Source organism: Dermacentor albipictus, chromosome 1, assembly GCF_038994185.2.
Source record: "Dermacentor albipictus isolate Rhodes 1998 colony chromosome 1, USDA_Dalb.pri_finalv2, whole genome shotgun sequence".
In the NCBI taxonomy this organism is placed as follows: domain Eukaryota; kingdom Metazoa; phylum Arthropoda; class Arachnida; order Ixodida; family Ixodidae; genus Dermacentor; species Dermacentor albipictus.
The window spans coordinates 400,633,690-400,660,879 of record NC_091821.1 but is presented as its reverse complement, the minus strand read 5'-3'; the positions used below and the strand labels follow the sequence as shown (position 1 = coordinate 400,660,879).

General features: G+C 45.4%; 1 protein-coding gene across 7 annotated transcripts in view; it reads left to right on the top strand.

Moving 5' to 3' along the window:
• ATP8B (ATPase phospholipid transporting 8B) overlaps nucleotides 1-27,190 on the top strand; it is a 174,988-nt gene that overhangs the window by 120,846 nt on the left and 26,952 nt on the right. For all 7 annotated transcript variants that reach the window (XM_065452444.2, XM_065452445.2, XM_065452447.2 and 4 more), the window contains 8 exons: nucleotides 5,201-5,259; nucleotides 5,616-5,729; nucleotides 5,907-6,005; nucleotides 7,527-7,661; nucleotides 9,804-9,874; nucleotides 10,820-10,902; nucleotides 12,114-12,361; nucleotides 18,826-19,040. In XM_065452444.2, coding sequence (XP_065308516.1) covers nucleotides 5,201-5,259; nucleotides 5,616-5,729; nucleotides 5,907-6,005; nucleotides 7,527-7,661; nucleotides 9,804-9,874; nucleotides 10,820-10,902; nucleotides 12,114-12,361; nucleotides 18,826-19,040 — 1,024 coding nt within the window. The remainder of the gene's footprint in view (nucleotides 1-5,200; nucleotides 5,260-5,615; nucleotides 5,730-5,906; nucleotides 6,006-7,526; nucleotides 7,662-9,803; nucleotides 9,875-10,819; nucleotides 10,903-12,113; nucleotides 12,362-18,825; nucleotides 19,041-27,190) is intronic.

Below are 27,190 nucleotides of genomic sequence, written 5' to 3'. Positions count from 1 at the left end.
CCGCCGGCGGCGAGGTGAAAGGGGGAGGGGGAACAGCCTTCGGGCCTCGTGTCCGCGAGGGCGTGAATAAAAGAGCAGGTGTAGGTGTACGCGGCGGGAGAAAGAAAAGAACGAGACACCGTAAGGCACGGCTTGCTCGGGCGCCGCCGGCGGCCTTGGACCGCACCTGCCAGCCAGCGCGGTCTCCCGCTGCTTCCGGACCGTGGGGACAACCCCCTTCCTTCCTGTTCTCCTCCCCTTGCCTTGCAAGTGCGGAAACTGGACTAATGCACACCGCTGCCCACTTCGAACCACCACCCTTTCTCTCCCCAATTCCTTTCAACGCAAAGCCAACGGTGGTGGTGGTGATGGTGCCGCCGATCGGACGGGGGCGTTCCACGCGGCCACGCGGGAATGAGCGCGTAGGAGGGAAGAGCGCTGTAGACCCAACGCTGACTGCGTGGCCTCCCTATATTTTTTTTCCTTCCCTATTATTCCCCCGGCTTTCTTTCGTTCTTCCGTTGGCCTCGATTTGAATGGGTTGTGCGGTCCGCGCGAGGCGGCTTAAAAGCGCACACGATGGCTGGGTCGAAGGCTTCATCATGCACGCCCTTGATTGGAATTTCCGCGCTCTTTTTAACTTTTCAATCTCGCAATTTTGTGCGAATCGGGTGCGTGCACGCGCTGCGCGAAGCGTGGTTTGCTGAGCTGCGTTCTGTTTCGTTTCAGTTTAACAACTATACATAGCACTTTTGCTCAACGATGTGTTTGACGTGCACATGCTTCACAATAAAGTTATGTAATTCTATAAGCTTTGATTGTCTTATCTTTGAGCAAGGATGCCTTGCCCGTTTCACGAGCTTGTCTGTATGCATAGTCGTATAGGCATAGTGAATCTGTGCATGTATGTATGCATCAGGCACGTACCCAGGGGGGGGCCCGGGGGGGCCCGGGCCCCCCCCGAAATCAAGTGGCATACCCCCCCCCCCTCCCCACCTACGCCACCACTCCTCACACATTCCTAAAGCGCCGCCAGATCAATGTTGAGACTTGGCAGCTATTAATCGGTCAGCATTATGCTGCCTTTTTCACTCCTTTTAGATGGCCGTAGTTATCGGCATCTCTTGTAATGTGAAGGGAAGTTTTCTCATAGATTCCGCACCCGTGCGATTACCTCGAGATGCGTTCAGTTGTCACCATCTATTCAACCGTCACGCGCATAGCTGTTGCTTTTGTTAGTTCAACCTTCTTTGTTTAGGCTGATCGTGGGACCAGGAAAGGGATGCGGCTGTTACTGAGCTGGTCTGTACTCTCGTGGAACGAGTTGCGGCCGGAGAAAACGCCAATTCGTTTAACTTTTTCCTTTGCTTCATTATATCCTTGAGTTATGGCTCGCCGCGAGGCTGTCAGATGCCCGCAACTATATACACGTGATATGGGTTAGATAAGGTGGGAAATAAAATATGTGAAAGTGCGTCCATCATGATACCCTGCAATAACCCTTAAAACCATAAGCAAGATGAATGTCGCCCGTCACCTCGTCTGTTTTTCCCTAATTGTATAACACTTTTCGTGCAAAATTGGCAACTGGAAACAAAAATCGCAAGGAGTTGAGAAATGAATCGATCTACTAAGGGAGAGAGCCAAGGCAACAACCAAACTGCAAGGAAAAGCGAATAATAAAAAACGTTAACCGTTGTTTATGAGAATATTTATGGATCAACGTCTATTTATTTAAAAAGGAAGTAGAGAAAATGCTGCCGGAAGTGGAGAACGATTACTTGCTTTGAATGACGCTTCTACAGTTATCGGTCGAACCACCTCACGTAGCCACTTCTCTGCTGTGCTTATGTGGGTGTTTTTCTAACCTTTCGCGGTGAGCGCAGTACATCTGGAAGCGCAGAGTCTTGCGCTCTACGCGGTTGTATGGGACTGGCGGCCGAACAGCGTTACACAATTCGCGGAACTGTCAAAACTGATCAACAAGGCCAAAATAACTGATATTCGAAACTATAACATGAGAAACACTGAAGAAGCCGTAAAAAATGAACGCAGCCTGAAATCAGTAAAAAAGAAACCTGTCTTGGGACAAACCATGATGTATACACTAAAAGATAATATCATCAGCAATCTCGAAGATATAGTAAAAGCAGCGGAAGAATTCTAAGCTGACCTGTATACAGTACTAAGAGGAGTCACGATACCTCACTTAGAAACAGTAATGAACGGGATACAGAACCTGTCCTATAACTAGCGATGAGGTCACAAGGGCCCTGCAAGAAATGAAACGATGAAGAGCGGGAGGAGAAGGTGGAATAACAGTCGATTTAATCAAAGATGGAGGAGACATAATGCTTGGAAAACTGGCGGCTTTTATACGAAGTGTCAATCGACTGCAAGGGTCCCAGAAAACTGGAAGAATGCAGACATTATACTAATCCAAAAAAGGAGACGTTAAAGAAGTGAAAAATTATAGGACCATTAGCTTGCTCCCAGTATTATATAAAATATTTACCAAAATAAACTCCAATAGAACAAGGGCTGGATTTGTCAACCAAGGGAACAGGCTGGCTTCAGGAAGAGATACCTTACAATGGATCACATCCATATCATCACTCAGGTTATCGCGAAATCCGCAGAGTACAATAAGCCTCTCTAGGTGGCTTATATAGATTACGAAGAGGCATTTGATTCAGTAGAGATACCAGCAGTCATAGAGGCACTACGTAGTGAAGGAGTACAGAACGCTCACGTAAAAAGCTTGGAAAATATTGCTACGCATGTGGTGTTTGTTTGTTTTAATGAGGCGCGTGGGCACCATCACTCCAGAAAAGAGGAGGAACGAACTGGGCTCGCGCTGTGAATCTAACCGGTCAGCGCGCTGCAACCGTTGTTGTAAATATAATCTGCAAATAGTTTCTTGTCTTACTGACTTTTCCTTCGCGTAAGAATATCTACAGAGGTTCTACAGCTACCTTAATTCTACATAAGAAAAGCAGGGAGATACCTATAGAGAAAGGGGTCATACAGGGAGACACAATTTCTCCAAAGCTGTTCACTGCGTGCTTAGAAGAATTCAAGCTATTAAACTGGAAAGGCTTAGGAGTAAAGATCGACGGCAAATATCTCAGCAACTTTCGGTTTGCCGATGACATTGTTCTATTCAACAACAGTGCAGACGAGTTACAACAAATGATTGGAGACCTTAACTGAGAGAGTGTCAGAGTGGGGTTCAATATTAATATGCAGAAGGTGAAGATAATGATAAATAGTGGGGCAAAGGAACAAGACATTAGGATCGCCAATCGGCCACTAGAGACTGTGAAGGAGTTCGTTTACCTAGGTCAATTAATCACAGGGAACCCTGATCATGCGAAGGAAATTCACAGAGGAATAAAAATAGGTTGGATCGCATACGGCAGACATTGCCAGCTCCTGACTGGAAGCTTACCATTACTATTGGAAAGTAAGGTGTGCACTCAGTGCATTTTGCCAGTGCTGACATATGGGGCAGAGGCTTGAGATCAAGTTAAGAACCGCGAAAAGAACGATCGAACAAAGATTGCCAGGCATAACGTTAAGAGAAAGAGAGCGGTTTGGATCAGAGAGCGAACGGGTATAGACGATATTCTAATTGACATCAAGAGAAAAAAATGTAGCTGGGCAGGTCATGTAATGCGCTGGTTAGATAACCGTTGGACCATTAGGGTTACAGAATGGGTACCAAGAGAAGGGAAGCGCAGTAGAAGACGGCAGAAAACTATAGATGGTGCGATGAAATTAGGAAATTCGCGGGTGCTAGTTGGAATCGGTTGGCGGCAGCACAGGGGTAATTGGAGATCGCAGGGCGAGGCCTTCGTCCTGCAGGGGACATAAAACATGATGATGATGATGATGATGATGGAGGGCCCCCCCCGAAAAAAAATCCTGGGTACGTGCCTGGTATGCATAGTATGCATGTTGTTTCCTGTGTCATTCTCACCTGGTTTTATTTATTGCCTACTAGGCTCATGCTGCCCAATACACATGCCAGTACACTTTACATTCATTCCTTTTGCTTGCAAAAATAGATTGCCATGTTCAACACATCGGAGCTGGATGTTGTTGCTTACTGTGCATTTCTGAACTTAAATTTGAAACTGCTAAAATAGGTGTGCCTAGTCTTGAAACCAGTGTGACAAAGATTGTAGTTATTTTTTTAGTACATTCCAGAAAGCTTAATTGCAGTCACATTACTGAGAGCAAATAAATGTGCTCAGAATCAATGCCACAGATGAATTCACTGCTCATAACAAGTACCCCCTGTTTGTGTCATCTGACCCTTGGTGCAGTGAACTAACTGCTTGCATGTAGTGTATAAAAACTTTGTTCACTAGAGATAGGTTTGATGAAATTCATCGATCATTGCTTTAAAGCCCTTCTTTTTGACTGCTTCTTTTCGTTTTTAATCAAGGGACTTCACATTCCGTTTAGAAGTTATTTTGAGGTGTCTACCTTGAATCTAAAATTTCAGTGCATCTTATTATGACATTAAAGTTGTGCACGATGTTGCCTTTTACTGTTTTTTCGCACCTTGCAATATTTCAAAAGTCACTGCTAAAATGTTAGCGATCAGCTGTGTCTTCATGAGCAAATAAACTGAAAAACGTGTACTTTACGGGCTTGCGATGGTGCATCAAGCATGACACTAGTACTTCATCTTTAGTTTTGATGCTTCAAAACAAAGCAGCAACATTTACCTCGCTGCAACTTGTTATATGCCAGTTTAAAGTAAGTTTGTGTTTCAATGGCACCAATACTGCAAATATATTTATGACTGTTGCACAGTTCCAATTGATATCTGCAGTTAGTGAATCACCTTTCTTACTTGTTAGTTGTTTGTACCTCCAAAAAGAAAACCAAGTGATGTTTATTATGTTACATCAATAATGAATATCTAGTGCTATCAAAGCTACGACACAGCACTGTTGACACTTCAGTATAATAAAATCACACCACTAATGAGATTTAGCATCTTGACCCACATTTTCCTGTGATCTGTTGATGCACAAAAGCCTGAGGTGATTGTAGTCAGCATTTATACACTCTGTCCACACACTTTACAACATACTAAGTTGCACTTTTTGTATTTTTATTTCTGTTTTGAAGTTGTCAGGCAAGCCTGATCAACAGTTCGGTGCACTTGATCCTCATTAACCTTGCATGCGTGCATATTTTTCAGAGACGGAGAGGCGCATTCGGGCTAACAACCCCGAATACAACAGCCAGTTTAATTATGCTGTGAGTACCATACCCTACCCAACTATACGATTACCATACCGTACCATACCCAACCATACGATTATGGATGTTTCATATGTACAAAAACCTAAATATACATGTTGGCCTGATGAGGTCATGAGAAGTGCATATAACCAATGCAAGATGCTTGGGAATTAATGTACTTCTGCTTTGTGTCATCTTTCTTATATGCACCTTACATGAGCATCTATCTCCTATGCTACAGCACTAAATTCATTTTCAGTTGGAGCAATTTCTGTAAATTCACCAGGAACGCAATTTTTTCATGGCATAATAGGAAGCTAACCCCTCGCTCTTTCGTGTGGCCATCAAACACTTGTCTTTTTGTTTTGTAGAACAACTACATCAAGACATCCAAGTACTCCCTCCTGACGTTCCTGCCACGAAACCTGTTTGAGCAGTTTCAGCGGCTCGCCAACTTCTATTTCCTATGTCTCCTTGTCTTGCAAGTAAGTGCCGCACCCTCCCAAGTGCGCTCTGCCCTTTATACAGTATACGCTGCACATTGCTAATGTTTGTGTTTAATAAATGACAACAAACTATGCTTTTTTGTTAATATCGTGGCAGTTCCACCGCAGACTTGGAAAACTCACATGGTTTCTTTTTTTCTTGTTTCTCATGCACAGATGATCCCGCAGATCTCTTCCCTAACTCCATGGACCACCGCCGTGCCTTTAGTTGTGGTGCTGTCACTAACAGCTCTGAAAGATGCCATCGATGACATTGTAAGCAAAGCTGCTTTGTAGTCGCGTTTTGTACCAGTGATGGAAGTTCTTTATCGCTCTAGAACCATTACTGTCTTGGCATTGCTTTTTTTTTCTTTATTTCACATGACTTGCTACATGGCATTATAACAGATGAAAATTTAATAAAATTATGCTTGGTCGTTTCATGCAGATTGTGCAAGAGTGACCCATGAAATGTGTTGTGCATTAGCAATTGCCCATGGTTTTCAGATTGATCTGTTATAATGTGTGTTTTGTGTTTGTGGCACGTTCATGTGCCACAAACGCAAAAGCAGCACACTTCAGACATTGGAGATGTCCTTTGGATGGTAGATTCAAGGTCTAAGTAACAGCAGTTGTGAGGGCTGTGCACGATGGCTCAAGACAGAAACACTGTCAGCTCAAGAAAGTGTATTATTAATATTATTATTATTATTTATACACCTCAAACCTAGCAAAAAGAAACGACAGGAAAATGAATGCAAGCAACTTAAAGCAGTCCAAAGTAGTAAAGCCTGTTGAAACTGGGCAATGATTTATTCTTTTCAGGAACCAAACAGATTTCAAACATGGAATGTCCAAGTATCATTTCAAAACCGTTTAGTAAAAATTCAATGTGGTACAGTTAAACAAAGCGTTGTTCATACTTTCTAAAACAAAAATGATAATTAGATAATTAGACTGATAATCTAGCTGACAAACATGGCTTACTGTTTATCAGTGCTGGGATATGAATTACCGTTGTCGTTTTGAATAATCCACTCGATTCTTAGTCGATCCCCCGTAGTGGGCAGGAGTCATAGACTCCTTGGTTAGCAACAGGGCAAATAACCTTTCAAATTCGTTTTGTGCTATTGATGATATGATCTTTTTGAAACAGGTTGGTGGCACATGCGACCAAGCTCACTTCTTATAGTCTTTCTGGTCTATCTAAATACTTGAATACGTTTACACACATTGCATCTTAAGTGCTTTAACAACTGACACAGCACGCAGCGTAGTGGAAACCCAGACTTTACTACTTCTACACAGCAACGCCAGCTAGCATTGTCGTATGGAGACAACAGGTCCCACAACATTAAGGAACATTATTAAAGATTTAAAGTTTGCTTCATTGCATGTTTTTCTTACTTTTCACTGCCAGTATTCCATTGTCTCTTACTAGTCTTCACTGCAGATTCATTCACATTCCCCTGCTGAATTCAAAACTCATGGCAGGCGAACTAAACCCACATTTATCAGTATAGTTTCTGCACAGTTTCCACGCACTATATGTGCATGAATCGTCGTCTTAAAATTTTCTTTTATTATATAACTTCACATTCTCGGACACACTGTTCTGACTTTGAGTAGTAGGGCACTGCCCTTTGAATGATCATAAAACTTTTCTTACTGATTTCATTATTTGTTGTTAAGTATAGTTCTATGGCTGGCTTCCGCTCCATTTCACCTGTCCAGCACTCTGTGCCTGCGTCTCCAACTTGACATTTAACGTCCTCTTCCGTGCCTGCACACTTGCAGCAACGCCACCAGAGTGACAACCAGGTCAACAACAGACTGTCAAAGGTGCTTCGCAATGGCCAGCTCGTGGAGGAACGTTGGCACAAAGTCCAAGTGGGCGACATCATTTTTATGGAGAACGACCACTTCGTGGCTGTGAGTTGCCCATTGCGGCATAGTGCGACACCCGATTCAGTTTGTAACAAGCCTATTTCATGATGAGATATCTACCGGCGCACCGGTGTGTAAGTTAAGCAGCGGCCACATGAAATGTGTTTACAACACATTTTGTGTGTGACCTTATCCTATAGCAATGCATCCATTTTACACCACACAATATCTGCACCCTTAAGCCAAAATGCACGCCATTAGATATCTGCTTTTATGGATGAGCGTGTGGAACTTATTTTGTCCACAATTACGGTGAAATTATCGTATAGCTAAAGTTTTATAAGTATTATAAGTAGTATAATTATTATGAATTGAGCTTCACCATACGAGAAGATTATGCCGTTATATAGTACATTGCTTCTCATGGCCGATTCAGTCTGCCGTTCACACACAAATTACTTGCAAGTTGGAGGCACCTCTGTTTGCATTTATTGTAAACCTGTCCACTTGATGACTCAAATGGTTTCTTTCCTTCTTTTTCTTTTTTTCTCTCGTGAACATTTTGGCAAGTCGGAAGTTGCTGCTGCCCACCATGGTGGCTTAGTGTGGCCATATGGCATTTCGCTGCTATTTAGAGGTCACGGGTGTGACACCCGGCAGCAGTGGCCGCATTTCTAGGGGGGCAAAATGCAAGGACGCTCGTGTACCGTGCAATGGCTGCACGTCACAGAAGCACAGGTGGCCAAGATTATTCCAGTGTCCCCACTAAGGCGTGCCTCATAATCAGATAGTGGTTTTGGCTTGCAAAGCTGCAGAATTTACTTAATCTTTAACAACTTACCGTTGTGTTGTGTGACCGCTGTGTGTGTGTAAAAGCTGTGCTGATTGGGTAAACATATTTTAAACAATTGCAACTTTTCTTCTGTGTTACGTGCATTGCCCATGATGGTAGTAATATTGAGTCAAACATCAATATTATGAACATAGATATAATGAATTGTCTACTATAACGAAGTAAATATAAGATTTAGTTGACCATGCTTTACTTCAATGGACTATTCTCTTGTTTGCCATAATATTCGTAAAAACTTTATACGACACGGTATCGGTTATATAGCGAAGAAAATCTTTGTTTGCATGTGCCTCAATATATGTAGTGTAGTAGCAAAAATAAAAAAATAAATAAATGCATAAATAATATAAATAAGAAAAGTTGCAGTTTCATCCGAAAAGCAAAACATCGATTGCGATAGCAAATTAGTGGACAGCTATACGAAGTAAGGATAGTAGATCCATTGGACATATAAACTTGCAAACATAGGCATACTAACTAAATTAACAAGCATGGTGTCACGCACGCACAAGCAAACATGGACACGTCTCATTCGATCACCACGGAAACTGGCTGTCATAATGCTGGCGTGAGGAAACACGGCAGCAGCAGTGAGCGAAGTGACATTCATGCTGTCTATCGCTTCAACGCAAAGTGAGCGCCGAGAACACACAGCATGCATGAAGCTACGAGCCACCGATGCACCTAGACTCTGCCCCCAATGCAGATCGCTCTCAAAATATGGCCGCACGGCCGCACGCAGCCGCCACATGCGCAGTTGCAGCTGGAGCAGAACCCCCCCTCCGTCTCCTCCGCCCGGTGCCTCGCAATGTTGAGTGCCTCGCGCGCGGTGAAAGACTGTGTGCTTCCTCTTCCGCTTTCGTCTTTTTTGCACAGGCGAGATTGAGCAGTGATCGTCGACTCCCCTCGCATGCTTTCACTCACACATACAGCGCAGGGCACGCCACAACGGTTATCACCCTTGGACTATATGGAACCTCGCGGCGATAGTGATGCCGGCGGCATAAATGCGCTTGGAGTGTCCATACAATTGCTATCATAATAAAACGCAAACCTGGTGATGTGAACAAGATTCTACTTTGGACCACATCGTATGGCTGTTCACAGCAGCATTACAAATATTCATCTCAGCTCAATCTTAGTTCGTCATAAGCTTTAGGCGTATGCTAAGGTTCAAGGACGCCATTTTACACTTTAGTAACCTCCGCAAAGGTGGACATTATTGCCTCAAGGAATTCTGTCTAAAAGCTCGTGTGAGGACCTCTGAAAATAATAGACTGGGATATAATAGTGGCTCTCTTTGTTCTCATGGCATCTCACTGGTTGCTTTCCAGGCCGACTTGCTGCTGCTGTCTACCAGTGAGCCAAACGGCCTATGCTACATCGAAACGGCGGAACTTGATGGGTAAGAGTGCTGCTCACCTTCCATTTGCCGTCAGATGCAGTGTTTATGCACTGCATTTCAACTAAACAATGCAGTGCTTCGAGGAAAACGAGGAAGCCAATTATGGTACTTCCTCGGCACAGTTGCAACTTAGCAGCAAAGAATATTGAATTTCTTGTGTGTTAATTCATTGATTGTGAATAGGAAACGTTGGCAACAAGTGCAGCTTGTTGCTGGCTTCTCCACACCATCGTACTGTGAAATTAATGAAAGATCATGATAGGTGAAATGAAATGTTTCAAATATTTAGCAGTTCACTACCAAATGTGGGAAAGCCAATTGCAATTAAAGAAAGACAAGCATCTGGCATTGTAAGACATCCTAAATTAAACAAAGGAAAGTCATAAATAAAGACTTTATTTCTGGTTTTAGCCTCATAGCACTGTAAAAAGTGGCTGAATATATAAAACGCGAGATCTGCTAATGTACTAGATACCATTTGTTGTCTCAGGTCAGCTACTCCACATGACAGATGATAAAAATGAGTAGGATTGGGAAAATGTTTTAATGATTTGTGTGCTGTAGCTTAAATCTGTGTCACTACAGCATAACTTGTCATCTGTAGATGCTTTTATCATGCACGCATGAGGTATCATGTCATAATGAACCATAAACATGACAGAGCTAGAAGGCACATTTCTCTTTCCACTTGTGTTTGTATGACACAGCTGTGGTGCGCAGGCAAAATTAGCACCTGGTTTGTGCCATGATTGCCTGTCACAATTTCAAAACAGTGTCGAAAGAGATGCTCTACTTTTAATTCTTCCCATACGGTGCTTCTCTTCATTCTGGTGTGACAGTATTTAAGGCTGCATGCAGAAGCAAAAGTTTTCCCCCTGCCATAATCTGATTGTTCACTTGTGCTCCTTACACCAGTGTTCTTTTGTGCCCCTTCTTTTTGTCCAGTGAAACTAACCTCAAGTGTCGCCAGGCCACTCCAGACACAGCTGAGATGAGCAATGACAACCAGCTCTTGGGGAGGTTTGATGGTGAGAAATTTTCATGGCTGTTGCTTAGAGTCAGCATGCAGTAAAATAACATTGAGAGAATCCTTGCTTAGAGATTAGAAGGACTTTTCAGGGCCTCCTTGCATACAGAGTCGCATTTGTTTGCCTGTCATGGATCGGCATTTGTATATATTCTGCATTCCATTCGAGGCACATCAAGAACACCCTGCACAGTCAGATTTAGTTTCTCTTTTGAGAATTCCGGCTGGTCAAGGTAATCCATAGCCTTCCATTATAGCATCTCTCATAGCCGAGGTGTTGTTGTGGCATGTTGTACCCATAGATAATGCCTTACTATAAACAGGTCAGCATAAATTTTTTTAACAATATTTACCAAGCATAACTTTGACCCCCATTTTCCTGGTTGGTATATATGTGTCCCAAGTTAACTTGAGCCAAGCTTTAAAAATATGCAAATGGCATGTAGTTGGACTCCTGATACAGCTTGCTGTTGCTCAATACGTGCTACATAAAGATGTTTTTTTTTTTCAAAAATGAAAGCAGCCCACGAATGTGTGAAAAATTGCCGTGCAACTGGGCGCTCGAGGCACTTTGCGTGTATTTACAGGCTTCCCTTATGCTTGGAAAAACACCTTTATGTAGCACATATTGAGTAACAGAAATCTGTATCGGAAGTTTTTCATGTTGCTCTACAATTTTCTCATGGACACTTTTCATCTAAATATAATATTTGAGAAGCTGAATAATTAAGACTAATTATGTAATTCGGTGGAATGCAAAATATAATCTGAGTATCTCCAAGTGACGGCAAATAGCATTACCTTGGTTCTGTCCAGCTACATGGCATTTTCATATTTTTAATGTTTGGCTCAAGTTACGTGGGACACCTGGTATATTAAAGCCACATTCACTGGCCATTCGAGAAATCTCTTGAGCAAAAGAGCTTGTTGTCTTTAAATAACATTTGCTGCCTGCAGGAAAGTAATCCACATGTTTCTTGTAAAAATTTATAGTTGTTAGGTTAGATTACTGCACACGTAATTATCCTACATCATCTGTTCACTATTGCCCCTTGCCCATGAGTATCTTGAGCGTACTGTGTCAGATTGCGGCTACAGAAGCAATAACCTGAATGCAACGTTACAAGGATCATTAGGTTTTGTTCCTATGAAAGTTATTCTATTGAGTGCTATACAAGGGTGCCATATTTCTTTTTTTTTTCTTTCTCCTAGGGGAGATTATCTGTGAGGCACCAAACAACAACCTGAGCCGCTTTGAGGGCACCCTGTTCTGGCAGGGTCAGACGTACCCGCTGGACAATGACAAGCTGCTACTGAGGGGGTGTGTGCTGCGGAACACCCACTGGTGCTACGGGGTTGTGGTGTTTGCAGGCCGGGACACCAAACTCATGCAGAACAGTGGCAAGACCATCTTCAAGCGCACCTCCCTCGACAGGCTCCTTAATGTTCTCATCCTCGGTGTAAGCTATGCTTTTTTGCTTGTTCTCAGGCAGATTTTAACTTGGTTCGTACATGTCGCCTCTCTTCTCGTTTGCAAGCAGCGACTTGTAATTCAACTATTTGACCATTTGCATCCACAGAAGTTTCCACTTATTGCCTCGGCATTTCCTTACGGCTGAAGCGAACTTTCGTTATAATGACACGTGTACTTATCTTTATCGCGCAACCACGTTTCGCCGCTTAACAACTGTAATCGCACAGCGAGGGACGCGCCTGCATGTATCCGACGTTTCTGGAAAGTTATCGACGCTTCTATCCGCGTGTCTGTTGTCGCCGAACCTTGTGTTATCAGATTTCATCGCGTGACACGAAAGGTGTAGAACTTTGTGGAAGACACGCGGGTCCCATCAGTTAATCTGGAACATTCGACGACTGATCTATAAAAGCCGACGCGCTTTAGCCGCTGATCAGATTTTCGACGATCGCCGACTGTGTTCGCCGCTATCGTTGTGCTGTGCTTTGAGTGTAGCCTGTTTTGTGGGCACAGGTTCGCCCAATAAAAGCTACTTTTGTCTTTCACAGTACTGCTACTGTGTTCTCTCTTCACCGTCACTACCACGTGACATCTGGTGGAGGTGCTAGTGCGTTCATGTACCGAACGCCCCCGCAAAGCCGCGATCCAAGCCCGAAGCCCGAGGACCAAACTAACATCGCCGAAGACCAGCGTGCTAGCCGCAGACTGCAAGGACTGCCCCCAGAGCACGGACTTCTACCTGAGTCGACAAAGAAGATCGTGGTCAAAACAACTCCAATGGCTGCCCCAGCGTCCCCCGTTATCCTACAACAACCTCGGGACCCACCGACCTTCCATGGAACAGCGACTGAAGACCCAGAATCCTGGCTGGAGACCTACGAACGAATCGCGACTTTTAACAACTGGGACTCCGACGACAAGCTGCGGCATGTGTACTTTGCCTTAGAAGATGCCGCCAGAACGTGGTTTGAGAACCGGGAGTCGACCTTGACGACATGGGACCTCTTCCGTACCGGCTTCCTGCGCACCTTTACGAGCGTCGTGCGCAAGGAAAGGGCCGAAGCCATGCTCGACGCCCGAGTGCAGCTACCTAACGAGAATGTTGCCATCTTCACGGAAGAAATGAAACGTCTGTTCCGCCATGCCGACCCGGATATGCCCGAGGAGAAGAAAGTCCGCCTTCTCATGCGTGGTGTGAAGGAAGAACTTTTCGGCGCAATGATACGAAGCCCACCGAAGACCGTAGAAGAGTTCCTTCGCGAGGCCGCCAGCATCGAGAAGACACTCGAAATGCGGAACCGGCAATTCAACCGCCGTACAAGCTCTACCCACTATGGAGGAATTCAATCACTGGCCGCCGACGACCTACGCGAGACTATCCGAGCTGTCGTGCGGGAGGAGCTACAAAAGCTGTTCCCATCATCACAGCCTCAAGTGGCTTCGATTGCCGACGCCGTGCGTGAGGAACTCCAACAACAACTTGGAGTAGCCCCTGAATCGTCGCAGCGTGAGCCGCAAGCGATGACCTATGCCGCCGTCGCACGCCGTCAAGGACCCCCTCCGCGACCGCGCCAGGGCCCTGTCACGCCACAGTTTCGTCGTCCGCCGCCGCCGCCGCCAGCACGACCACCCGTCGCCCAGCGCACCTACGCGAGGAAGACGGACATCTGGCGTGCTCCTGACCACCGCCCGCTCTGCTACCACTGCGGAGAAGCGGGTCACGTCTACCGACGATGTCCGTACCGGGAGACTGGACTGCGAGGTTTCGCCGTCAACGCGCCGCGTCCACAGCTTGGCGAGCGCCCACGTGACATCGCCGATTACCTCGCCGCTACTCAGTGGAGCCCTCGACGGCCGTCCCGTTCGCCATCACCAGGCTGCTACCTGTCGCCGCAGCGCCGACCATACACTGGCCCAGCCCGGGGCCGGTCAGCGAGCCCATATCCGGAAAACTGAAAGCAGCAACCGATGGAGGTGCGGTTGCTGTTCGTCGAACTGACGAAGATCCTCCGCCGCCGACGAAGACGACGACGAAACGATCTCGACGACATAACAACGACACGCCGCCGTCCCGACGAAGTCAGGAAGGCAAGACTACACCGACGAACGACGACTTGACGACGCGACGTTCCAACTTCAGTTCAACACGACGCAGCCGTGATCCGACGCCACGACCTAACAGCAACGCCAGACAAAGAACCACCGACCTCGACGTGCTTCTCGACGGCCACGCAGTCACTGCCTTAGTCGACACAGGGGCTGATTACTCCGTCATGAGTGGACACATCGCCGCCCAGTTGAAGAAAGTTAGGACTACTTGGGAAGGCCCTCAAATTCGAACCGCTGGAGGGCACCTCATCACGCCGTCTGGAGTCTGCACTGCAAGAATTACCATTCATGACCGGACTTACCCTGCCACCTTCGTTATCCTCCAACAGTGTTCTCGAGACGTCATTCTCGGTATGGACTTCCTGAACCAACACGGCGCAGTCATCGACCTGAAGTCGAAGTCAATAACGCTGTCGGAAGATAAAGCGATACCGCCAGAGAGCCCTCGTAGTCACCACGCCTTGAGTGTGCTCGAAGACCAAGTGAGCATCCCGCCCCGCTCCAGCATTGTTATTTCGGTCGGCACCGAAATACCCGCTGACGTAGAAGGTGTCATCGAAGGCAACCAACGTCTCCTGCTAGACCGTGAAATTTGCATCGCAAGAGGGATCGCTCGACTGCATGGAGGGAAAACTGAAGTGTTGCTAACAAACTTCAGCCCGGAGTTCAAGCACATCAACAAGGGCACGAAGATCGCGTACATCGAGGAAATTCTGGAAACCGGTAATGCGTTTGTCCTCTCGGATTCCGTCGCATCTACCCCGACGACCATGGTTCCCGAACCAGACTACGACATTAATCCAAGTCTCCCAGTGATTAAGCAACAGCAGCTCAGAAGTCTGCTTCGACGCTACAAAGACTGCTTTTCGACGTCATCGAGGATTCGACAAACCCCAGTCGCAAAGCATCGCATAATAACCGAAGAGTGCGCTCGACCACTCCGCCAGAGCCCTTACCGAGTTTCGACGCGAGAACGCGAAGCTATAAGACACCAAGTCGACGAAATGCTGCGCGACGACATCATCCAGCCGTCGAAAAGCCCGTGGGCGTCTCCAGTTGTTTTAGTGAAGAAAAAGGACGGAACCCTGCGTTTCTGCGTCGATTATCGTCGATTGAACAAAATCACGAAGAAAGACGTATACCCCCTCCCACGGATAGACGACGCATTGGATCGGCTCTGCAATGCTAAATACTTCTCGTCGATGGACCTCAAGTCTGGCTACTGGCAAATAGAAGTCGACGAAAGGGATCGCGAAAAGACCGCCTTCATCACGCCAGACGGCCTCTACGAGTTCAAGGTTATGCCATTCGGACTGTGTTCGGCGCCTGCAACGTTCCAGCGCGTCATGGACACAGTATTAGCAGGACTGAAGTGGCAGACCTGTCTCGTTTACTTGGATGACGTCGTCGTCTTCGCCGGAAATTTTGACGATCACCTTAGGCGGCTTGCCACAGTACTAGAGGCCATCAAGGCATCAGGGCTCACTCTGAAGCCAGAAAAATGCCGCTTCGCTTACGACGAGCTTCTGTTCCTAGGCCACGTCATCAGTAAATCCGGAGTACGCCCCGACCCGCAGAAAACAGCTGCCATCGCAAAGTTCCCGCAGCCCACCGACAAGAAGGCAGTGCGTAGATTCCTTGGCATGTGTGCCTACTACAGGCGCTTTGTCAAGGACTTTTCACGCATCGCCGAGCCGTTGACACGTCTAACTAAATGTGATGTTGAGTTCAAGTGGGAAACGCCGCAGGCCGACGCATTTGAAGGACTCAAACGACGCATGCAGTCGCCGCCGGTACTTGCGCACTTCGACGAGTACGCCGATACAGAAATCCATACTGACGCCAGTAGCCTAGGCCTCGGTGCCGTTCTAGTCCAGAGGAAAAACGGAGTCGAACAGGTGATATCTTACGCTAGCCGGTCGCTGTCAAAAGCGGAAGGCAACTATTCTACGACCGAAAAGGAATGCCTCGCCATCGTTTGGGCTACAGCTAAATTTCGCCCTTATCTTTATGGCAGGCCATTCAAAGTCGTCAGTGACCATCACGCTTTGTGTTGGCTAGCGAGTATAAAGGATCCTTCAGGACGACTGGCGCGGTGGAGCCTCAGACTACAAGAATACGACATCACTGTAACCTACAAGTCCGGACGAAAACACTCCGATGCCGATTGCCTATCGCGCGCCCCCATTGACCCGCCGCCGCAAGATGACGAAGATGACGATGCCTTCCTTGGCATGATAAGCGCGGAAGACTTCGCTGAACAGCAACGGGCAGACCCGGAGCTAAAAGGCCTGGTGGAATATTTGGAAGGGCACACCGACGTTGTCCCCAGGGCATTTAAGCGCGGACTATCTTCCTTCACGCTTCAAAACAGTCTCCTCGTGAAGAAGAACTTTTCACCAGTCCGCGCCAACTACCTTCTTGTTGTCCCGTCAGGACTTCGTCCAGAAGTATTGCACGCCCTACATGACGATCCGACCGCTGGACACCTCGGTTTTTCCCGGACACTCTCGAGGATACAACAAAAGTATTATTGGCCGCGCCTGACCGCCGACGTCGCCCATTATGTCAGAACATGCCGAGACTGTCAGCGACGTAAGACACCGCCGACAAGGCCAGCCGGATTACTGCAGCCAATCGAGCCTCCTTGCCGACCATTCCAGCAGATCGGGATGGACTTGCTGGGACCCTTTCCGACGTCAACAACCGGAAATAAGTGGATCGTCGTGGCGACAGACTACCTCACCCGCTTCGCTGAAACTAAAGCACTGCCGAAAGGTAGCGCAGCCGAAGTGGCGAAATTTTTTGTCGAAAACATCCTGCTTCGACATGGCGCCCCAGAAGTCCTCATCACCGACAGAGGAACGGCCTTTACAGCGGAGCTCACCCAAGCCATTCTGAAATACAGTCAGACAAGGCACAGGAGGACCACGGCCTACCACCCGCAGACGAATGGTCTTACGGAGCGGCTGAATAAGACCCTCGCTGACATGCTAGCGATGTACGTCGACGTCGAACACAAGACCTGGGATGCCGTCCTGCCGTACGTGACATTTGCTTACAACACGGCGGTGCAAGAAACAACACAGATCACGCCGTTTAAGCTGGTTTACGGCAGGAACCCGACAACGACGCTCGACGCCATGCTGCCCCACGTCACTGACGAAGAGAATGTTGACGTCGCTAGCTACCTCCAGCGCGCCGAAGAAGCCCGACAGCTCGCCCGCCTACGGATCAAGAACCAACAGAGGACCGACAGCCGACACTACAACCTCCGACGACGCTTTGTTGATTACCAGCCCGGCGACCGTGTTTGGGTTTGGACACCGATACGCCGACGAGGACTCAGTGAGAAACTACTCCGACGCTATTTCGGACCCTACAAGGTCATCCGACGTATTGGCGCTCTGGACTATGAGGTCGTGCCAGACGGCATTTCGCATTCACAGCGGCGCCGCACACGATCTGAAGTGGTCCACGTGGTGCGCCTGAAACCATTTTACGGACGCTGATGAACTACCTTAGTTTGTTGTTTTCTTTGTTACTTTCATTTGTTTGCAGCATCGGGTCGATGCTTTTTAAGAGGGGGGTAATGACACGTGTACTTATCTTTATCGCGCAACCACGTTTCGCCGCTTAACAACTGTAATCGCACAGCGAGGGACGCGCCTGCATGTATCCGACGTTTCTGGAAAGTTATCGACGCTTCTATCCGCGTGTCTGTTGTCGCCGAACCTTGTGTTATCAGATTTCATCGCGTGACACGAAAGGTGTAGAACTTTGTGGGACACGCGGGTCCCATCAGTTAATCTGGAACATTCGACGACTGATCTATAAAAGCCGACGCGCTTTAGCCGCTGATCAGATTTTCGACGATCGCCGACTGTGTTCGCCGCTATCGTTGTGCTTTAAGTGTAGCCTGTTTTGTGGGCACAGGTTCGCCCAATAAAAGCTACTTTTGTCTTTCACAGTACTGCTACTGTGTTCTCTCTTCACCGTCACTACCACGTGACAATATTGAAGTATCATAGAAACGCACTTCGTTAAATGGAGGTTCTAAATACACGGTGTTCCATGGACAAGAGGTTATGAAATGTTAAATACTTTGTTATATTGAAGTTCGTTATATCGAGGTGTACTGTATATCATTTAATTATTAGCTTTTTGAAAAAGAAGGCACATAGTTGAGGCGATATTTCTATGCCAGTCAGAGATAGAAAGCATTGTGAAAGGCCGAGCTCTTTATTTGTAAAACATGCAAGAAATGTTCAGAGGTTGTGCTGAAAGATCATTCTAAGAACAACGATTCTCAAGAGAGTTTCTGTCTGTTCTTTCTTCCAGATTGTGTTCTTCCTGTTCAGCATCTGCCTGTTCTGCACCATAGCATGTGGCGTGTGGGAGACAGTGACGGGCCAGTTCTTCCGCGTCTACCTTCCTTGGGACAAGGTCATCCGCTCCGACAACACTGTGGGCGGCGCCACTGCCATTGCTGTGCTTGTTTTCTTCTCCTATGCCATTGTACTCAACACCGTCGTGCCCATCTCCCTCTACGTCAGGTGAGCTTGGAAATCTCGTGAGCATTCCAGAACAGATTGCGAGATGTGTGCACAGAGAGGTACACTTTATCCGCTCAGTTTGTGGCCTAAGTGCATTATTCCAAAGGTCTGCCAGCATCTGAAGTTGGTTACTTTTGCACTCATCAACCATGCTTCATAGTTTTAACAGGCTCTCTTTTTAAGACTGGCTCACTTAAAAGGAATAAAGTCAAGCTAGACCAGTAGATTACAGTCAACCAATTTTTTTACATTCCTGTTAACTCAGGAATAAAGTCAAGCTAGAACAATAAATTGCAGTCAACAGCCAATTTTTTTCACATTCCTGTTGATTCAGGCACCTTCATGGCGGCACCACATACCTCATAGAGCCAATGTATTAGGGCGTCTGAAATTTCGAATGCTGGAACCCTTCGCCGTCCAATTTTTCAGTTGTTTTGCAGTGATCACAGACCCGAAATGGCATTAATCAAAGCCGCCAGCGCCACCATTTTGATTACCTCGCAGCCTCGAACCAGCGTATCCATTGACAGCTGTAGCCACAACGGTCACCATAGCCATATAGATTCGCCCACACATTGATCTTGTTGTTGTAGGCACACATACACAGCATGCTTGCTTGCCACCTTCTGTGGCATGCTGAAGGTGCTTGGTCATCAGGCCTAGTTGCTTCGCCGTTAGCTACCAAACTTCCTGCTGTTCAGTGCCATGTTATTTAATTATAGGATTTACTGCTGTCAGCAATGGCCCTGACTGCGCCTTTGTCATTCTAGTCAATGGCTTCAAAGAGCAGACAGTCCGGCAAGGTTTAAAAAGTCAAAAGGGTTTTAACTGAACTAGTTGGTTTATTCTTTCAGGATTGTAGCCGCGGAAAACTGTAGAACACGGACACAGAAAGGAACAAACATATGCGGACGTAGGTGCTGCATCTACCATATTTACACGATTGTAAGTCGACTTGAATACAAGTCGACCCCCCCATATCGTGTGACAGGAAAAAAAAAAGAAAGGAGAGCATACCCGAGGGAGCATTTGATAATGAAAATTTGTTAATAGCTGACATGGTCACTGAACTACTCATCTTCACTAGTGCTGCCATCGTCATCGTTGCTACAGTCCCACAGCGCGTCGTCGTCCCGCGAAATTTCACATTTGGCAAACGACTGCACCGCGACATCTTGTGGCACAGCAGCCCACGCCGAATGCACCCAACCACACGCAGCCGTCAGGGAGGCTCTTTTGACAGGTCCGATTGGCGTAATTTCGCGGTCTTCTGCCACCAGCCACCTGACTCACGGCGTAGCAGGTCCTTAAAAGGCGAAGATCCGGGCTTGTTTCAGGACCATGTCGCACTTCACTGGCAGGGACCGATCGCGCATTTCAGCGACGTACGCCGCAAGCTTAGCCTACAGCTCCGGAAAGCATCCAGACTTCGGCACGTCGGAAATTCCTCACTTGCCGTCACAGGTGAAAATTTCGCTTCGCTGCAGTCGCCACTCTCGCACCACTTGTTCAGAAACATGGAACTTGCGGCCCGCTGCGCAGCAATTTGTTTCTTCGGCATAAAGGATGGCAACCCTCTTGAACGCTGCTGTGAACGAGTGCCAAATAATTAGTGGGCCTGGAGCACTCATGACGACTGAGGAAGCATCGAAGTAGCACGTAGCCGGCAGTCAAGTAGAATGCGTCAAACCAATGCCTTTCATCAAAAAAGCTAAGCGCAACAGGCAAAGAGAAACCTGTGAGCGGTGTCTGCTCTTCCATGAACTACCGATGCTCCCCGCAAGCGCCGCCGTTCTAAGGGTGCCACGAATGGAGCAGCGGCGCTTCCATCAACTATCGACATCCTCTCATGAGTGTTGTGTGCACTGTAACATTCTCAAAAATGTTGAAAAACTCTTCCGAAAAGTGAACAAACACGCGGGATAGCAAAAAGCTACGGGTGGGGCCATAGAGCAAACATAAAATTGTAACTACGTTGTAGCTCTCATTGGTCTCGCTTTTTCGACCGTGCCATGTTTCGGTTTCGATTGTAAGTCGACCCCCCACTTCAGATTTTCAAATTTTAAAAGAGTGGTTGACTTACAATCTTGTAACTACAGTATGTATGTCTGTTCCTTTCTGTGTCCGTGTTACACAATTTTCTGCTGCTACAGTCCTCGAAGTCGAAAAAGTGTTGCTTAATGCTGGTTGCTAAAAGTCATCTTCGCTGCAATACACTAATGTTCCACAGTCTAGCATACAAAATGTATTGCGGTGGAGCATACCCGCCGTTCCCTGTCGCACTAAGAACACCAAGATGCCTAATAAGTGTACTGGCAGGCCTTCACAGCAATATTGTATGTGGTTGTGGTGATTTTAGCCCTTTATTCATTTTTCTGGATGTTTTTGCGGTCCCTAGGGAGTCTGAGAAATTGGATGTTGACTGCATTTTTCTAAATGTCCATCATCGTTTTCTGTGTACCAATATGTTCCTCCGTTGTGTCGAAAATTGCTGCTGAAGTTCCCGCTGCTTCTTCTTAATTTAATCAGCTGTGCTACAACAGACAAATAGACGTAGTCTCGACGTGACTGTTGTCATAATTTTCTCCCTTACAAGAGCTTTATTCTCGCTACAAATGATGAATTAGTTATTACAGAAGCCTAATCTTTCAATCTAGCTCAACTTAATATTTCCTTTAGTGTTTCCTTAGACGAATTTCCTTTATATCCAGCACTCTGGGAATCTCACTCAATTTCCCTCTGATGCAGTTCACTGTATAGTTCACACAAAATTACACAATGGGGAAAATTGATTTTGCAGTTATTGAGACTCGCATGGGAATCGTTACAATTGTAAGCTTTGCATTGGGATATTGACTTGTTTGCTGTAATATGCATTCAGTTCCCCAACACTCCGGGGTTTGTTTTCTTCTGCTGGCGTTGCTTTGCATTTTATCTGCTTTGCATTTTATTTTATTTATTTTTTGCAATTTTATCTGCTCTTCCATGCAACAACCTTGTACAGGTGTTGTACCACTGCCATTAATAGTCAGCATTTTTAAATAGGCAGAAAATCAATCAGAGTGTACAAGGAAAAACCTGCAGTCTTGCAAGTTCATGGTGGTTTATGGTGTGTGTCACAATTACACTGATGCTATTCGTCTGAAACTAACAACACAAAATGTTTCAGCAATGTTTTGTACCATTTTGTTGCCTACGAAGGAGCGCTTATGCAGCTGTAGTTGCATCATACACAAAACCATGAGTTAAACAGAGTGGCTGCTTATGTTTTTCATTATTTATCTACTAGTTGAAGCACTTCTGAAGAAATCTGGATGGACTTTAGCAATGCATTTCCCTGTAAAGAAAAGTTTTAGAAACTTGATGCACTACACTTTATTTACGATGAACAGATTCCCAAATTTTTTATATCTTGATTGTTAAAGGAGCTTGCTAGACTTCAAGGTTATTACATCTGGATGTGCTTTTGGCAGTTAAAAGTTATAAAACAAAGTAATTGATGCTCCAAATAAAGCCATAATGTTGCTAGAACTTGTCAGTAATGCAGTATTAAATTATGGTGCACCTACAGTTCTACAAAAGAGGCGGTGCAGGAATGTAGAAGCCTACACTATGTGATTCGTCATTGTCTGTTTTGTGGTTCTAGGGCTTCAGTGTGACTATAACTCAAATACTACATAACAAAAACGCAAAGGTTAGTCAAGAAATTCAATTGTACATAAGAGTGGAAAATGCATATTGAAGCTTGCATTTTTGTTAATTGATGCAGAACTTTTTTGATGCAATTGCAATAAGCAGCTGGGTGTTGCGAAGATGACCCTTGTGCAGATGAAGAGCACATGCGCAAGACTTTGTTTAGCATGTAGTGATGCCACTTTCACAGAAATTGTGTTTGAACACTAGATTTAAAATGCCTATAAACAGTGTTGCCACCTGACAGCCCCGTCTCTCCATGAGAAACACTTTTAAATCGTTATCCTTTTTTGTGTTTTAGTGTTCATGTGGCAATGTTCAGATGACCCCAGTTTACAAGTCGAGCCACAAATTATAAAATAAATAGCTGTGTATAGTAGCCTAGGTCACCCACACTCTTGTTTTCAATCACAGCAGGAAAAACGTTGCTCTTAGTAAAATAGATAGCACTTTTGTAGGTTCTTTGCCCAATCATGGAACAAAGCATTCCTTGGTAGGAGCAACTGTTGTTTTCTTCGAGAGCTGGGTTACGCAGTGTTATAATAGCCTTGTTATTATGATCACACACCGCAGGTCACTTACTCATTTGGGCAGTGGGTTACAGTCACATCGTCAAGAATTATTTGAATGCAGCGCTAAAGAGATGGAATTCATGAACTTGCCTCTACTTTTCAATTCGAGCACCTTTTAGCATTTCCAATGTGTACTGCACTTTCCTGGCTGGGCATAGACAAGAAAAAGAGGCCTAGCATATGCATTTATTGAAGAAAGAACCGTGCCTCATGGCTTTTATCAATGAAATGAATGAATGTGTGGTGTTTAGTGGTGCAAGGGCTGGATCAAGCACAATCAACTTCATCTGTGGCAACCAGTGGCGTAGCCAGAAATTTTGTTCGGGGGGGGCTACGCCACTGGCCCAATATATATATATATATATATATATATATATATATATATATATATATATATATATATATAGCTGCACGTTCCAGCTCAGCCTACTCTTTAAAAGGAAGCTTTAGCTCGGGTGCTCCTATTTAAGTACATGTAGAAGGGGAATTCGTTTTTCCATGCAACCACTTCACCAAATTTGAGGAGGTTTGTTGCATTTAAAAGAAAAAGTTTAATTCTAGTGACTACTGGCTTCGAATTTTTCATTTAGGTGGTCTATTATTTATCAAAATTGGCCAAAATTGAAAATTTTCAGAAAACGAAACTATCAAGTATAAAACTCCGTGACTCAACAATGAAAGATGATATCACAATTCTGTGAATTGCATCTAATACTACATCTACAGCGGACAAAATAGATATGTTACACATGAATCTCAAAAAAATTTACTATTGTGTAAATACGGCTTTTGCAGAACCCTTCTACACAACGTAACCAATTCACGTAAAATACAAATTGACACAGCAAACTCGTCCGCTTTGACTGTTATAATAAATGCCGTTTACAGAACCACAATATATGTTCTTCATGCATAGCTATTAGTTTGTAAACGTCGTGCTTCTATTTTTTCAAACTTTCGAATTTTCCAAGATATTTTAAACAAAATTTAGGCCCTAAATCCAAGTTCTGTTTCCAACAGACACTAGGATTTAACTTTATCTCTCAAATGCAACCAATTTCAATAAAAGCGATTAGCAGGATAATATCAGAAAAGCGTTTCTGCGTTTTACAAGTACTCGAATAGGCCGCGTCGGATTGGGCCCGACCTAAAGCTTCCTCTTAAACAATTTATCGAGGGATCAAATACATGAATAATAACTGCATTGTCATTGCCAAAGATGCTGCAAACGAATTCTTGAAAGCTACGCTCTGTAAATACAAGTAAAATATGTATTTTTTCATAAAATATTATACTCGTATGTGCCAAAAATTGTGCCCAACATAACTGACGTCAATGCTTCCATGTGTTTTGTCTATTTATTAAGTAAAGAAAATATCACACGAACTTTAGAACTATATCAGTTCGAAACCCGGAAAGCAGTGCATGCCGCTGATATGAAAAATTAAAAGGCAATGAACTGAACAAGTTGAGGACAAATATGTTAATGAAACTTTGTCATTCAAGAACCGTGCTTACGTTCTTGTATATATGCAATGGCCAGTGAAAAATCTCAATGACGCTGTCGTTTGTTCCAATGTATTACGCAGGAGTAGCTGTCCCTTGTCGTGTATCGTGAGTAATTGCAACGAAGTTATAGTCGCGACAGAGAGCACGTATAAAAAGCAGGAGTTCTGCAAGATATATGAGGGCAAGTCAAATGAATGAGCCAACAACGGGGTACTTTATTTAAAAGTAGTCTTCATGAGAATTTAGACATTTGTCCTATTTACTAACGAGATGCGTGATTCCCGTCTTATAGAACGTTCCTTGGGTTGCTGCTTCAAAAAGTCTGTATCTGGTTCCCTTGAGCTGTTTTTTCGGTTGCCCCAAAATGTAGCAGTTGCAAGGTGACAGGTCTGAGCTGTATGGCGGATGTTGCAGCGTTTCCCACTTGAACTTTGCCAGTTTTGTATTAACCACATAAGCGACGTGGGGACAGGCATTGTCGTGGAACAAGATGACCCCATTCGTCAATTTTCCACGTTTTTCGTTCTTGATTGCGACACGCTGCCGTTCTGGCGTTGATAGCCTCTCAACAATTGATAGCCTCTCAAGATTTAGCAAATCTATCAGTAATGGACCCTGTCGATCGAAAAAATAAGTCAACAACACCTCTCCAGCGGAAATGATGGCCTTTACGTTCTTTGGGCGTGGTAAATTCGAATGTTTCTACCGTAAGCTTTGCCGTCGTGTTTCAAGCTCGTAGTAGTGGCACCGAGGTTCGTCCCCGATCACAGTTGCAAACAAGAAGTCGTCATGCTCATTGTGATACCCGATCAGATGAGTCAAGGCAGCGCGAAACTTCTCCGTTTTCTCGCGATGGATAAAAATCTTGGGGATCCATTGCGCACCAAAGAGTCGATAACCGAGAAGCTCATGAAATATGGCGTGAACCGAACCGTGACTGATGTTCAGACGGTCTGCCAGTTCATCGATGCTTATCCTCCGTTCTTCTTTCAGCAGCTCATGAACATTTGAAATTGTGTGGGGGGTGATTACACAATGGTTTTGGCCCGGTCTTGGAATGTCTTTGCAACGTCCTTTGAACAGTTTGCTCCAACGCTTCACAGTGGTCAATGAAATGCAGTGTTCAACGTACACGGCAGTCATATGGCGATTAATTTCTGTTTTGGAAACACCTTCAGCTGTCAAAAACTTCGCGACACCGAGCTGTTCAACTTTTGTAGTGTCCATTATGTGACGCAACCATATTCAACCCAGTGTATGAGAGCATTAAAGAACATTTATCTTCACACCTGCGCGTCACTTTTGTAAATGAGACATGCCGTTCTCCTACGCGCATGCCTCGCAGATAATGAACCGAACCATTATTGCGTGGTTAAGGTAGGCTCACTTTCATTTGACTCGCCCTCGTACATTAGAAATGCAAAGATACAATGGGATATGCAAATGCGAAAATACGGCTTGTGTCACTGGAAACAAAAGTGTCACTGGAAACAAAGTTCACTGCATGTATACACAAAACCTCGCAACAAGATATTTAAGTATACGTATAAGTCTCCAATGAGTCTATGTATGTAAGAAGAAGTAACTGTATATAATGCGTCAAACAAGGCAAATAAACATGTTGCACAATCATAGATTCACAGAATCCTAGATTCCGCCCCCATTCCATCCACTCCCCCCGATGTATTGCGCGCGACGGAAGGCGGCGCGCTTGCTCCCCGCTTTTCTCCTTTGCGCACACAAGACTGAGCCACCATCGTCGGCTCACCCATTCCACCTCCCCTCCTACGCTTTCACTCGCACATACAGCATGCAGCGCGTAGTCACGATGTTATCACCCTTGGACTTTACACGAAACATGAGGGCGATGGCAGGAATGCGCCTGGAGTGTCCATATAATTGCTTTCGCAATAATATGATAAACGTATCCGGCAACTGAAGCATCCCGTCGCCCATTACTTTCCACAAAAGAAGTATCAAAATCGAACTTTCACCATGCGACAATTCGCTGCGCCGCATTAATGTATTTTTTTTTTTTCTGTGAGGCGGAGACACCGAAATGAAAAAAAAAAAACGCATAGGAAAGTATGTTGGCCAGAATCTAATGCCTACTTCGGGCACCTAATGGGGCTACGTAAGGAATACCGAAGAAAACATGAGACGCTTGGTCCACTGAGAACCATACGCATACTGCTCAGTATCCTACAGCGGCGAAACAAGACTTTCCGGAAAGGTTCCACTCAAGGAATGCGGCGCAATCCTTCGAGTCCCCAGTGATGGTGGCGAACGACCATTGTTTTTTTTTTTTTCTCGTCTGCTAGCCAGAAAGCGTCCAAAACTCTGTCCGGTGAAAATCCACTCGGCCAGAACAAACCG